This window comes from Phyllobates terribilis, unplaced genomic scaffold, assembly GCF_046119375.1.
Source record: "Phyllobates terribilis strain yellow unplaced genomic scaffold, ASM4611937v1 Scaffold_3__8_contigs__length_932513732, whole genome shotgun sequence".
Lineage (NCBI taxonomy): Eukaryota > Metazoa > Chordata > Amphibia > Anura > Dendrobatidae > Phyllobates > Phyllobates terribilis.
Window position 1 is genome coordinate 681,959,878 of NW_027362763.1, and position 14,472 is coordinate 681,974,349.

The 14,472-nt window shown below is 40.7% G+C and overlaps 1 protein-coding gene across 6 annotated transcripts in view; it reads left to right on the forward strand.

The window, feature by feature from the left end:
* The first annotated feature begins 372 nt into the window (after nt 1-372).
* CDC42BPA (CDC42 binding protein kinase alpha) overlaps nt 373-14,472 on the forward strand; it is a 140,177-nt gene continuing 126,077 nt past the window's right edge. For all 6 annotated transcript variants that reach the window (XM_073671827.1, XM_073671830.1, XM_073671828.1 and 3 more), the window contains exons 1-2: nt 373-464; nt 5,006-5,089. In XM_073671827.1, the coding sequence (XP_073527928.1) occupies nt 5,048-5,089 (42 nt within the window). In that variant the 5' untranslated portion in view covers nt 373-464; nt 5,006-5,047. The remainder of the gene's footprint in view (nt 465-5,005; nt 5,090-14,472) is intronic.

The window sequence follows — 14,472 nt, forward strand, 5'->3', positions numbered from 1 at the left end:
GCCGGGTTACTGGAGGGACAGAGATGTGCTTTGCTGCTGTGAAGCCGGTGGGTTGTATGAGTAATGGAGGGATGTGCCGGGTCCTCCAGAGTTGGAGGCTTTGTTGGCTGATTGATGCCCAGTCCCCTGCTATTCTTCCTCCCCATACAGCTCCTCATCTGTACATTTGTTTTATTTGGTATTGCAGCTCCATTGAAGTGGATGGCATTGAGCTGCAGTACCACACACAACCTGTAGTGTTGTGTGGTGCTATTTTTGGAAGTAACAATGTTTTTTTGTTTTTTTTCTAATAAATCCATTTATTTTCCAGTTTATAAAAATTGGTAAAAAAAATATGCAGTGAATTAAACTTTTTTTCTCTTTCTTTTACAGCCAAGCCGTTTGCCGAAAAAGTGAAGCAGTTGAGGCTACATAAGGAAGACTTTGAAATCCTAAAAGTGATTGGAAGAGGAGCCTTTGGAGAGGTGAGAAATCATTCGATCACCAAGCCGAGCTCTGCAGTGATATAGACGGCAGCGCTTTATAACTACCACTTGCCAATCAGGTGCCACGAAGTGGGTTCAACACATGTCAGAAAATGCAACCCATGGTGGGAAGGGGTTAATGGAACACTCCAGGAAGAAGTGTGATACATTGTATCATGCTGGGGGCGGAGCCCAATGATTGAAGTCCTGCTCCTCTAGTTTTGCTTGGGGTGCTCCTTTAAGGAGGTTTTCCTTGGGAGCTGCCATGTGGTTTTGCCGTTGGATAGAAGATGCAGCCGCCCGCTGCTGGTGATTACCCGCATTCTTGGCACGGCGCCCCCGTCTGGAGATGAGCTGTGATGAGCGAGGAAACATCATGTCATTATATGAACGGTACTCGTTACACTCAGCGATTGTGTCTTCCAGTTACTGTTCTCAGGCTCATTAAGGTTTATTTACTCCGTGCGCGGATCCTCGGGAGCATGTGTTCTGCGCTCATGATTAACCATGTATGTGCCGGGGTGATCAACAAGGTCGGAGGAGGGTATTTTATTACATGACTTCCCCATCACCACTGATCTCTCGTGACACTGCCCTTTTTACGTGTAGCCCTGTACTGAAATACTCTGTGCTGCTGACATGCGTCTGTCGTCTCCCCCCCCCCCCATCACATACAGCCAAGTCCTCATTAACTGTCCTGAAATGCTCTGCGCTGCTGGTTACCCTGCTCCACCCACAGTGCAACTCTTGAGTCTGTGACTTCCCACTAGTCTCCATTTCCCTCCTCCCCATCACTTACATGCCTGTCCTCACTAACTGTCCTGTAATTACTCTGTACTGCTGTGAATGAGTCCAACACTTTGCACCATAAGCGTAGCAATGAAGGGTATTAACATGCACAGGAGCAGATTATGCACTGTTATTTACCCTGGTCATGAGGTAGTTAAATCTCCGGTGTAACGATGGTGATAGGTTATTATGTGAAATCACGATTGCGCCATTTATTCCCGGATCGCAGCTTTTAATACATCTGCTGGTGGGAGTCTGCAATCCAGATGGTGGATGATGAGCGAGCCACCCTCCCCTAGATACATCTTCCCCTTTCACTCTGAGTTTCTTTTTTCTTTTAGTAATAACATACCTAAGTAGGTTTTTCAGCAGCACAGAGTATATCAGAAATTGATTATGTTGAACTTCTGGAGGCAATGACTTGTCCATTCATGTGTTAACGTGAATTTTTTAGGACTATTTGTTTGCTCTCTCTCTCTATCTATCTATCTATCTATCTATCTATGTATCTATCTATCTATCTATCATCTATCTATCTATCTATCTATCTATACACTTCTCAAAAAAAAATTAAGTGTTCCCTTTAACTACAGAATATAACTCCAAGTAAATCAAACTTCTGTGAAATCAAACTGTCCACTTAGGAAGCAACACTGATTGACAATCAATTTCACATGCTGTTGTGCAAATGGAGTAGACAATAGATGGAAATTATTGGCAATTATCAAGACACCCTCAATAAAGGAGTGGTTCTGCAGGTGGGGACCACAGACCACATCTCAGTACCAATGCTTTCTGGCTGATGTTTTGGTCACTTTTGAATGTTGGTTGTGCTTTCACACTCATGGTAGCATGAGACAGACTCTACCACCCACAGAAGTTGCTCAGGTAGTGCAGCTCATCCAGGATGGCACATCAATGCAAGCTGTGGCAAGAAGGTTTGCTGTGTCTGTCAGGTTAGTGTCCAGAGGCTGGAGGCGCTACCAGGAGACAGGCCAGAACACCAGGAGACGTGGAGGGGGCCGTAGGAGGGCAACAACCCAGCAGCAGGACCGCTACCTCCGCCTTTGTGCAAGGAGGAACAGGAGGAGCACTCCCAGAGCCCTGCAAAATGACCTCCAGCAGGCCACAAATGTGCATGTGTCTGCATAAACGGTTAGAAACCGACTCCATGAGGGTGGTATGAGGGCCCGACGTCCACAGATGGGGGTTATGCTCACAGCCCAACACCGTGCAGGACGCTTGGCATTTGCCACAGAACACCAGGATTGGCAAAGTCGCCTCTGGTGCCCTGTGCTCTTCACAGATGAAAGCAGGTTCACACTGAGCACATGTGACAGACATGACAGAGTCTGGAGACGCCGTGGAGAGCGATCTGCTGCCTGCAACATCCTTCAGCATGACCGGTTTGGCAGTGGGTCAGTAATGGTGTGGGGTGGCATTTCTTTGGAGGGCCCTCCATGTGCTCGCCAGAGGTAGCCTGACTGCCATTAGGTACCGAGATGAGATCCTCAGACCCCTTGTGAGACCATATGCTGGTGCGGTTGGCCCTGGGTTCCTCCTAATGCAGGACAATGCCAGACCTCATGTGGCTGGAGTGTGTCAGCAGTTCCTGCAAGATGAAGGCATTGAAGCTATGGACTGGCCCGCCCGTTCCCCAGACCTGAATCCGATTGAGCACATCTGGGACATCATGTCTCGCTCCATCCACCAATGTCACGTTGCACCACAGACTGTCCAGGAGTTGGCGGATGCTTTAGTCCAGGTCTGGGAGGAGATCCCACAGGAGACCATCCGCAACCTCATCAGGAGCATGCCCAGGCGTTGTAGGGAGGTCATACAGGCACGTGGAGGCCACACACAATACTGAGACTCATTTTGACTTGTTTTAAGGACATTACATCAAAGTTGGATCAGCCTGTAGTGTGTTTTTCCACTTTAATTTTGGGGGAGACTCCAAATCCAGGCCTCTATTGGTTAATAAATTTGATTTCCATTGATGATTTTTGTGTGATTTTGTTGTCAGCACATTCAACTTTGTACAGAACAAAGTCTTTACTGACTGATCATTAAAGGGGTTGTCCACTTCCGGACACACTATATTCTGCTGCGTTCTTGCCTCCCGCATTGGCGCCGCTCCCACGTTCTCTCCGTGGTCACATGATATTTGAATGCCTCTGCCAATCAGTAGTTCAGTAGTCGACAAACCCCCCCCATCTAAAGGGATAATGTCTGGGAGGACGGCTGCGTGTCAAGAGACGTGTCATGATGTGGGGAGAATGGAGTCAAGTGGGAATTACATAATTGAAGGAACTCCCAGCAGCACAGAGTATTTTAGGAGATGATCTTGCAGGATCAGTTCATTTAATGTATTCTGCCATAAGGTTTCTCCTGATGTTCTGGTCATACACAGAATGAGGCACATAATGAGGTTGTCTGCGTCTCATGACTCCTAGTAAAATGTCCCATTAGGAGGGGGTTAACCTTGTAGCTGCCAGGGGGCCGGATGTGTACAAAGCCTCCATTGTGGCTGCCAGCCTCCCGGAGACCCTCTCTGGACATATTTGTGTTATTATTTGTGGTCCGGTCGCTCTACATTCCTTTATTACATTTACTATAAGAAAAAAAAAAAAAGTTTTGGAACATTTCTGATTTGAGCGAGACATTTATTAATGGAAAATACTTTCAGCGACCCACTTCCTTTACTAAAAATACATTACCGGGAAGATTGTGGAGACCTGGAATGTGACCTATAATGTTCCTGTTGTTTTATAATCTATAATAGTACAGCCCTATTATAATTTGTAATGTTACCGCCACATTGTAACTATGTAATGTTACTGCCATATAACCTGGAATGTGACTGCCACATTGTAACCGAGTAATGTTACCGCTGTAGTATAACCTGTATTGTTACCACCACAATGTAACCAAGTAATGCTACCGCCATAGTATAACCTGTAATGTTACTGCCACATTGTAACCAAGTAATGCTACCGCCATAGTATAACCTGTAATGTTACCGCCATAGTTTAACCTGTAATGTTACTGCCACATTGTAACCAAGTAATGATACCACCATAGTATAACCTGTAATGTTACTGCCACATTGTAACCAAATAATGCTACTGCCATAGTATAACCTGTAATGTTGCTGCCATATTATAAACTGGAATGTTACCGCCACATTGTAACCGTGTAATGATACCGCCATACTATAACCCGTAATGTTATTGCTGTAATATAACCTGTAATGTTATCGCCACATTGTAACCAAGTAATGATACACTATGGTGGTATCCTGCAATGTTACCTCCGTATTGTAACCCGTAATATTAAGGCCATATTATAACCTGAAATGTTACCTCTACACTGTAACGCATGTAATGATACCGCCATACTGTAACCTGTAATGTTACCACCATATTGTAACCCATAATGTTTTGGAACAGTTTTCGAAGTCATTTCTGGCTTTTGGCAGTAGAAGTGACCCCTTACTTGTTTAGTTGGGGTGTAGCCCATCTAACAGCCCCCCGATTGTCATGGTCTACTTTCTGATTATGGAATCCCCCTTTAAGTGCATTAGGTGTAGTGCTCCAGTTTACTTTCCTAGGTGTAGCGCAGCTAGCGAATGTATGTTCTCTTTCTGCAGGGCGGTAAGCTGTTGCTCTCTGTTATCTGACATTTCTCTATGTATTGCCCGGTCATTATAATCCAGGCTCGGCGCTGACTTCTCGCCTTCTTTCTCACAGGTTGCCGTGGTGAAATTAAAAAATACGGATAAGGTGTTTGCCATGAAGATACTGAATAAGTGGGAGATGCTGAAAAGAGCGGAGGTGAGAGGGGCCCCCGGGGTCTGCTGTGCTGTAGAGTCTGTTCTCTTAAAGGGACAGTAAATGTCCTAGCGTAAAAAGAGACAAAGTAGGATTCATTCTGTCTCGCCCTCTCTTCTCCACCTCCGATTATAGTGCAAGGAATCAGGACATTTTGTACAGGTGGGATGAGCCTTGTTTAAGCCCCTCCTCCTCAGCTGAAGAGGATTGGGGTGGGTGCTCAGATTAATGTCCCTTTAAATGGGCATTATTGCTTTTATTGTCCGTTCACTACACATGATCATTACTAAATTCAGGCACTTGACCAGTAGACATCTTAGAGCTCTGCGTTGTGGCGTTTCTCTATTGCTCTCCCTGAAATGTACGATTACATTGATAACGAGGTGGAAATCTGAGCTGATGGTATCCGAGTATGCAGGAGCACGTCATATGGACCAGGGTAATGGCGGCACCCCTGCTCATTAATACAGTTAGGTCCATATATATTTGGGCAGAGACAACATTTTTCTAATTTTAGCTCTAGACATTACCACAATGAATTTTAAACAAAACAATTTAGATGCAGTTGAAGTTCAGACTTTCAGCTTTCATTTGAGGATATCCACATTAAAATTGGATGAAGGGTTTAGGAGTTTCAGCTCCTTAACATGTGACACCCTGTTTTTAAAGGGACCAAAAGTAATTGGACAATTGACTCCAAGGCTATTTTGTGGACAGGTGTGGGCAATCCCTTCGTTATGTCTTTCTCAATTATGCAGATAAAAGGCCTGGAGTAGATTTGAGGAGTGGTGCTTGCATTTGGAAGGATTTGCTGTGAAGTAAACATGTGATCAAAGGAGCTCTCCATGCAGGTGAAACAAGCCATCCTTAAGCTGCAAAAACAGAAAACACCCATCCGAGAAATTGCTACAATATTAGGAGTGGCAAAATCTACAGTTTGGTATATCCTGAGAAAGAAGGAAAGCACTGGTGAACTCATCAATGCAAAAAGACCTGGGCGCCCACGGAAGACAGCAGTGGTGGATGATCGCCGAATAATCTCCATGGTGAAGAGAAACCCCTTCACAACAGCCAACCAAGTGAACAACACTCTCCAGGAGGTAGGCGTATCAATATCCAAATCTACCATAAAGAGAAGACTGCATGAAAGTAAATACAGAGGGTTCACTGCACGGTGCAAGCCACTCATAAGCATCAAGAATAAAAAGGCTAGACTGGACTTTGCTAAAAAACATCTAAAAAAGCCAGCACAGTTCTGGAAGAACATTCTTTGGACAGATGAAACCAAGATCAACCTCTACCAGAATGATGGAAATAGAAAAGTATGGCGAAGACGTGGTACAGCTCATGATCCAAAGCATACCACATCATCTGTAAAACATGGCGGAGGCAGTGTGATGGCTTGGGCATGCATGGCTGCCAGTGGCACTGGGTCACTAGTGTTTATTGATGATGTGACACAGGACAGAAGCAGCCGAATGAATTCTGATGTATTCAGAGCCATACTGTGTGCTCAGATCCAGCCAAATGCAGCCAAACTGATTGGTCGTCGTTTCATACTACAGATGGACAATGACCCAAAACATAAAGCCAAAGCAACCCAGGAGTTTATTAAAGCAAAGAAGTGGAATATTCTTGAATGGCCAAGTCAGTCACCTGATCTCAACCCAATTGAGCAGCATTTCACTTGTTAAAGACTAAACTTCAGACAGAAAGGCCCACAAACAAACAGCAACTGAAAACCACTGCAGTGAAGGCCTGGCAGAGCATCAAAAAGGAGGAAACCCAGCGTCTGGTGATGTCCATGAGTTCAAGACTTCAGGCAGTCATTGCCAACAAAGGGTTTTCAACCAACTACTAGAAATGAACATTTTATTTACAATTATTTAATCTGCCCAATTACTTTTGGTCCCTTTAAAAACAGGGTGTCACATGTTAAGGAGCTGAAACTCCTAAACCCTTCATCCAATTTTAATGTGGATATCCTCAAATGAAAGCTGAAAGTCTGAACTTCAACTGCATCTGAATTGTTTTGTTTAAAATTCATTGTGGTAATGTCTAGAACCAAAATTAGAAAAATGTTGTTTCTGTCCAAATATATATGGACCTAACTGTATATTTCCAGGAGGAATAACAGAGAATTGTCACAATATAGAGCTTTTACTTGTAAAAGTCAGGAAAGCTCCACAAAGACTTACTGCATGATCCATTCCTTGGCTTTGGGACTGGTGGAGATAAGAAAGTTTCATTCCTTGTCTAGGAAACTAGTGGATATAGCTGAATATGAGCATACGCACTATTGCTTAATTCCTTGTCTGTGGGACTGGCGGAAATACCTTAGTATGAGCATGCTCATCACTGCTCCATTCCTTGTCTATGGGACTGGCGGAGATACCTTAGTATGAGCATGCTCATCACTGCTTAATTCCTTATCTGTGGGACTGGCGGAAATACCCTAGTATGAGCATGCTCATCACTGCTTACTTCCTTGTCTATGGGACTGGTGGAGATATCTTAGTATGAGCATGCTCATCACTGCTCCATTCCTTGTCTACAGGACTGGCAGAAATACCTTAGTATGAGCATGCTCATCACTGCTTAATTCCTTATCTGTGGGACTGGCGGAGATACCTTAGTATGAGCATGCTCATCACTGCTTACTTCCTTGTCTATGGGACTGGCAGAGATATCTTAGTATGAGCTGCTTACTTCCTTGTCTATGGGACTGGCGGAGATACCTTAGTATGAGCATCCTCATCACTGCTCCATTCCTTGTCTATGGGACTGGCAGAAATACCTTAGTATGAGCATGCTCATCACTGCTTAATTTCCTTGTCTATGGGACTGGCGGAGATACCCTAGTACGAGCATGTGCACCACTGCTTAATTCATGGTCTGTGGGACTGGCGGAGATGGCAAAGTGCTGTACTCTGCAATTTTCTGCAGTCCAATAGACAATGACAGGAGCAGTGGTGCACATGCGCAAACTTTGCACCATTCCGATGGGGGTGCTTCAGAGCTCTGTTCTCATTTTCAGTGCTGGTCCTAGTGGTGGGACCCCCTCAGCGATTTTTCAAGTCAAACCCAGTCCTGCATATAGGTTATAACTTGTAAAGTTGGGACAGCCCCTTTAAGGCTCTTGCAGATGATCTGCATTAAATGGTGTTTTCCATTATTACCATCTGCAGCTCTTCAGATTATTTTTGTCCCCCCCCCGAAATAATTTCTCAGGCGCAAACTCTCGGTCGGCGGCTCTACCACATTTTAAGTGGAGTTTCCAAAACGAGGTTTATTCTGCGCTTTCAACACTTCAATATTATGATGTTCCCTGGAAACAGCGGCCGGTGTTTATAGTAGGGATTTACGGGCTTGCTATATATGGCCCCTAAGATCTGCGGGACGGCGTAGACGCCCACGTGTCAGGTTCACTGTAATAGATGACACACAAATATGGATGTCAGGGGAAGAACCGCCGGCTCAGGGGTCTCCACATTCCCTCTATGCTCCAGTAATTAAATTAGGACGTCTCCCTGCATATATCATCCACTAATTCAATGTTCCATCATAAAAGGTATAGCATGATGGCGAAAAATAGGACGGAGGCGCGAGGCATTATTACTTATGGAGTACCGTCCAGGTGACAAGAGAGCAAATATGGACCCCTGTATTAAGACTCGGCTGCTTATGTAATTATCAGCAGCCTACCCCTCCCCCAAACTGTAAAACCTGAGCCCCCAGTGGGTCATATCTACCATTTCTGTCTAAGAATAATAGTAATGCAGCAGTGTAACGTTATCCTGAATTATTCCTGACCACAGTTAATTACCTGTGTGTGGGCTGTTATGCGGGCGAAACACATGGGGTTATATGTGCAGTGACTATCTGTAATCTGCACCGTGCGTTCTGCATGACTGCAAGTGATTGACTTCTCCATTTCATATCCCCAAATGTAAACTAGATGACATTGTAAACTGACCACCGCTGGGGCTACGGAAACTATTTTAATGATTTGCATGTAAGAAACTGGAAAAATGTAAAGTGAAAAGCACAAAAGTACAACTGCTAAAAGCCGAATGCCTTATATATGCTGAGCTGGTGTCTATATGTACCGTATATAACTACTATAATGCTGCTCCTATGTACAAGAATATAACTACTATAATACTGCCCCCTATGTACAAGAATATAACTACTATAATACTGCCCCTATGTACAAGAATATAACTACTATAATACTGCTCCCATGTACAAGAATATAACTACTATAATACTGCCCCCTATGTACAAGAATATAACTACTATAATACTGCCCCCTATGTACAAGAATATAACTACTGTAATACTGCTCCTATGTACAAGAATATAACTACTATAATACTGCCCCTATGTACAAGAATATAACTACTATAATACTGCCCCCTATGTACAAGAATATAACTACTATAATACTGCCACTATGTACAAGAATATAACTACTATAATACTGCCACTATGTACAAGAATATAACTACTATAATACTGCCCCCTATGTACAAGAATATAACTACTATAATACTGCCACTATGTACAAGAATATAACTACTATAATACTGCCACTATGTACAAGAATATAACTACTATAATACTGCCCCTATGTACAAGAATATAACTACTATAATACTGCCCCCTATGTACAAGAATATAACTACTATAATACTGCCCCTATGTACAAGAATATAACTACTATAATACTGCTCCTATGTACAAGAATATAACTACTATAATACTGCCCCTATGTACAAGAATATAACTACTATAATACTGCCCCTATGTACAAGAATACAACTACTATAATACTGCCCCCTATGTACAAGAATATAACTACTATAATACTGCCCCCTATGTACAAGAATGTAACTACTATAATACTGCCCCTATGTACAAGAATATAACTACTACAATACTGCTCCTATGTACAAGAATATAACTACTATAATACTGCTCCTATGTACAAGAATATAACTACTATAATACTGCTCCTATGTACAAGAATATAACTACTATAATACTGCCCCTATGTACAAGAATACAACTACTATAATACTGCCCCCTATGTACAAGAATATACCTACTATAATACTGCTCCTATGTACAAGAATATAACTACTATAATACTGCCCCCTATGTACAAGAATATAACTACTATAATACTGCTCCTATGTACAAGAATATAACTACTATAATACTGCTCCTATGTACAAGAATATAACTACTATAATACTGCTCCTATGTACAAGAATATAACTACTATAATACTGCCCCCTATGTACAAGAATATAACTACTATAATACTGCCCCCTATGTACAAGAATATAACTACTATAATACTGCCCCTATGTACAAGAATATAACTACTATAATACTGCTCCTATGTACAAGAATATAACTACTATAATACTGCCCCCTATGTACAAGAATATAACTACTATAATACTGCCCCTATATACAGGAATATAACTACTATAATACTGCTCCTATGTACAAGAATATAACTACTATAATACTGCTCCTATGTACAAGAATATAACTACTATAATACTGCTCCTATGTACAAGAATATAACTACTATAATACTGCCCCCTATGTACAAGAATATAACTACTATAATACTGCTCCCTATGTACAAGAGTATAACTACTATAATACTGCTCCTATGTACATGAATATAACTGCTATAATAATGCTGCTATTTTCTGAAAAATAACTAAAGCTACTTTCACACTTCTAGGTGTATTTTTATATACTTGTAAGATGGACAGTTTTCCTCTCGTGTATCATTCATTTAAAAAAAATAAATAAATAAACTTTTATTTTCCATTGACTCTTTTGAAATAGATGAGTTAAAAAAAGGATGACACACGGAAGTATACAGTAGGTCCAAAAATTTTTTTTTATTTGTGAATAATGGATCTACATAGACTTTAACTCCTTTCCAACATAAGACCTAATAGTATGTCTGTCTGGTTCCCACGTAGGGAGCGCGTTCAGGAGCTGAGCCCGCACCATGTGTGGCAGATGTCAGCTGTGGTATATCACTGACATCTGCCTGTAACTACCAATCACTCTACTTTAATCATAATGGCATTTAAATGACACCCCCCAAAAAAAACAAAAAAGGAAGTGATTAAATAAATGTATCTACTCTGAAATAGTATCAATAAAAACATGAGCTCGCCACGCAAAAATCAAGCCACCACACAGCTCCATCGACTTAGAAATGTAAAAGTATTTTTTGTTACAGAATTCCAAATATTTTTCACATAAATATATAATTCTATATCGATAAAGATCCAACTCTGGTATCGCCGTAGTCATACTGACCTGTAGAATCGCGATTCCAGCTAATTTTTACAGCAGATTTAAAACTGTAAAAGCAAAACCCAAAAAAATCATGTCAGAATTTTTTTTTTGTGTAAAATTTTTATTTTTTTTTCCTCCCATTTTCCAGTATATTGAGTGGTAAAACGAATGATGACATTCAAAACTACAACCTGCCCCTCCCCACCCTCAAAAAAATAAAAAAATAAAAAAAAGGCGTTATACAACTATATTGCTAAAGAAAATAAAAAATATTTTTTTTCCTAAAAAAATTATTTTAAAAAAAGAAATTATAAAACGAAAAAGTTCCAATGAATTTTGGAAGATGGGGAGGGTAAAAAAAAAAAAATGAAATCAGAAAAAAATAAAAACATCGCCTTGTCAGCGAGGGGTTAATGGATGAGTCTGATCTGCAAATTGCAGAAGAGACTAAGGCTGTGTTCACATGTTGCATTTCTGCAGGGTTTTTTTTATGCACATTTTCAGCTGCGTGTTACAGTACCAGCAAAGTCTATGAGATTTCAGAACTCTCTTGCACACACCTTGGCGCGCCGTCCTTCCCTTCCCCATCTTTGCCGTTCTTCGTTTCCTCGTCACGTGTGGTTTTTGTGGTTTTGGTCTGAGGTTGTAACATGTAAATACTTTACTGTTTATGCAAAATATCAGTTTTATTTTTCCTGCTAATTGGACAGGGGCATTCGCTGCCGTAGCCAAATCTATAGATCCAATCACCCAGCTTTCTGCAGATCCTGAGTGGCTAACAAATCAACATTATTCTGAGCATTACAGTCCCCAGTTCTACCTTTCAATAGCTCTTACTATGCAGGTGTCAGTCCTAACTTCTCACAGTATTCTATTCATTTAACGGGAAGCTCAGAATAGACAGAGTGCTCGGCACGCAATTTTGGAGGAGACTGAAGAGCCGTGCGTTTTAGGTAATGATATGAAAATTGTGAGATACAATTACTGCTTCCGTGGCAGCAAGCCATATGCATGGTCTGCTTAGACTTGTAGTTCCTCGGCTGCAGTGCAGCCACAGGTGTCCGATGTCTTCAGAAGACCTTGGGGAACTGTGAGCGCCGATGCCAGGAAAACGTTCTCTGCCCTAATCCTGACTTTCCCAGGGCAAAATATTTGATAAACACAATTCTCCATGGCAGCAATGGAGCGAAGGAATTCTTGTGTAAGACGTCTTCTGAGATGTAAATGTCTTATATGTGGGGTCTCTACTGCTCCTGTAGAGCATTCTGGGCACAACCCCCCCCCTCCTCCATATCTGTAGCTGATGTCTACTGTTTCCTATGTCTCCTTATGTCTTCTGCTGCTGTAATTATTGGGAAACTTCTCTATTACAATCTGGAAAACCCAACAATCCTCCACATCTTAGTCCTACCAGTAAATGGAAAACCTCAGTGGTCCTTGTGTGTCAGATTATAAGAAATTCCACTTAGTCCTTAACTCTGTCTAAAAATGTCATCTATAGTATTAGATCAGCTGAGCAGTATTACAGTAGTTATATTCTTGTACATAGGGGCAGTATTACAGTAGTTATATTCTTGTACATAGGGGCAGTATTACAGTAGTTATATTCTTGTACATAGGAGCAGTATTATAGTAATTATATTCTTGTACATAGGGGCAGTATTATAGTAATTATATTCTTGTACATAGGGGCAGTATTATAGTAGTTATATTCTTGTACATAGGAGCAGTATTATAGTAGTTATATTCTTGTACATAGGGGGCAGTATTATAGTAGTTATATTCTTGTACATAGGAGCAGTATTATAGTAGTTATATTCTTGTACATAGGGGGTAGTATTATAGTACTTATATTCTTGTATATAGGAGCAGTATTATAGTAGTTATATTCTTGTACATAGGAGCAGTATTATAGTAGTTATATTCTTGTACATAGGGGGCAGTATTATAGTAGTTATATTCTTGTACATAGGAGGCAGTATTATAGTAGTTATATTCTTGTACATAGGGGGCAGTATTATAGTAGTTATATTCTTGTACATAGGGGGCAGTATTATAGTAGTTATATTCTTGTACATAGGGGGCAGTATTATAGTAGTTATATTCTTGTACATAGGAGCAGTATTATAGTAGTTATATTCTTGTACATAGGAGCAGTATTATAGTAGTTATATTCTTGTACATAGGAGCAGTATTATAGTAGTTATATTCTTGTACATAGGAGCAGTATTATAGTAGTTATATTCTTGTACATAGGAGCGGTATTATAGCGGTTATATTCTTGTACATAGGGAGCAGTATTATAGTGGTTTTATTCTTGTACATAGGGGACAGTATTATAGTAGTTATATTCTTGTACATAGGAGCAGTATTATAGTAGTTATATTCTTGTACATAGAGGGCAGTATTATAGTAGTTATATTCTTGTACATAGGGGCAGTATTATAGTAGTTATATTCTTGTACATAGGGGGCAGTATTATAGTAGTTATATTCTTGTACATAGGGGGCAGTATTATAGTAGTTATATTCTTGTACATAGGAGCGGTATTATAGCAGTTCTATTCTTGTACATAGGGAGCAGTATTATAGTGGTTATATTCTTGTACATAGGAGCAGTATTATAGTAGTTATATTCTTGTACATAGGAGCAGTATTATAGTAGTTATATTCTTGTACATAGGGGGCAGTATTATAGTAGTTATATTCTTGTACATAGGGGCAGTATTATAGTAGTTATATTCTAGTATATAGGGGGCAGTATTATAGTAGTTATATTCTTGTACATAGGAGCGGTATTATAGTAGTTATATTCTTGTACATAGGAGCGGTATTATAGTAGTTATATTCTTGTACATAGAGGGCAGTATTATAGTAGTTATATTCTTGTATATAGGGAGCAGTATTATAGTAGTTATATTATTGTATATAGGGAGCAGTATTATAGTAGTTATATTATTGTACATAGGAGCAGTATTATAGCAGTTATATTCTTGTACATAGGAGCAGTATTATAGTAGTTATATTCTTGTACATAGAGGGCAGTAT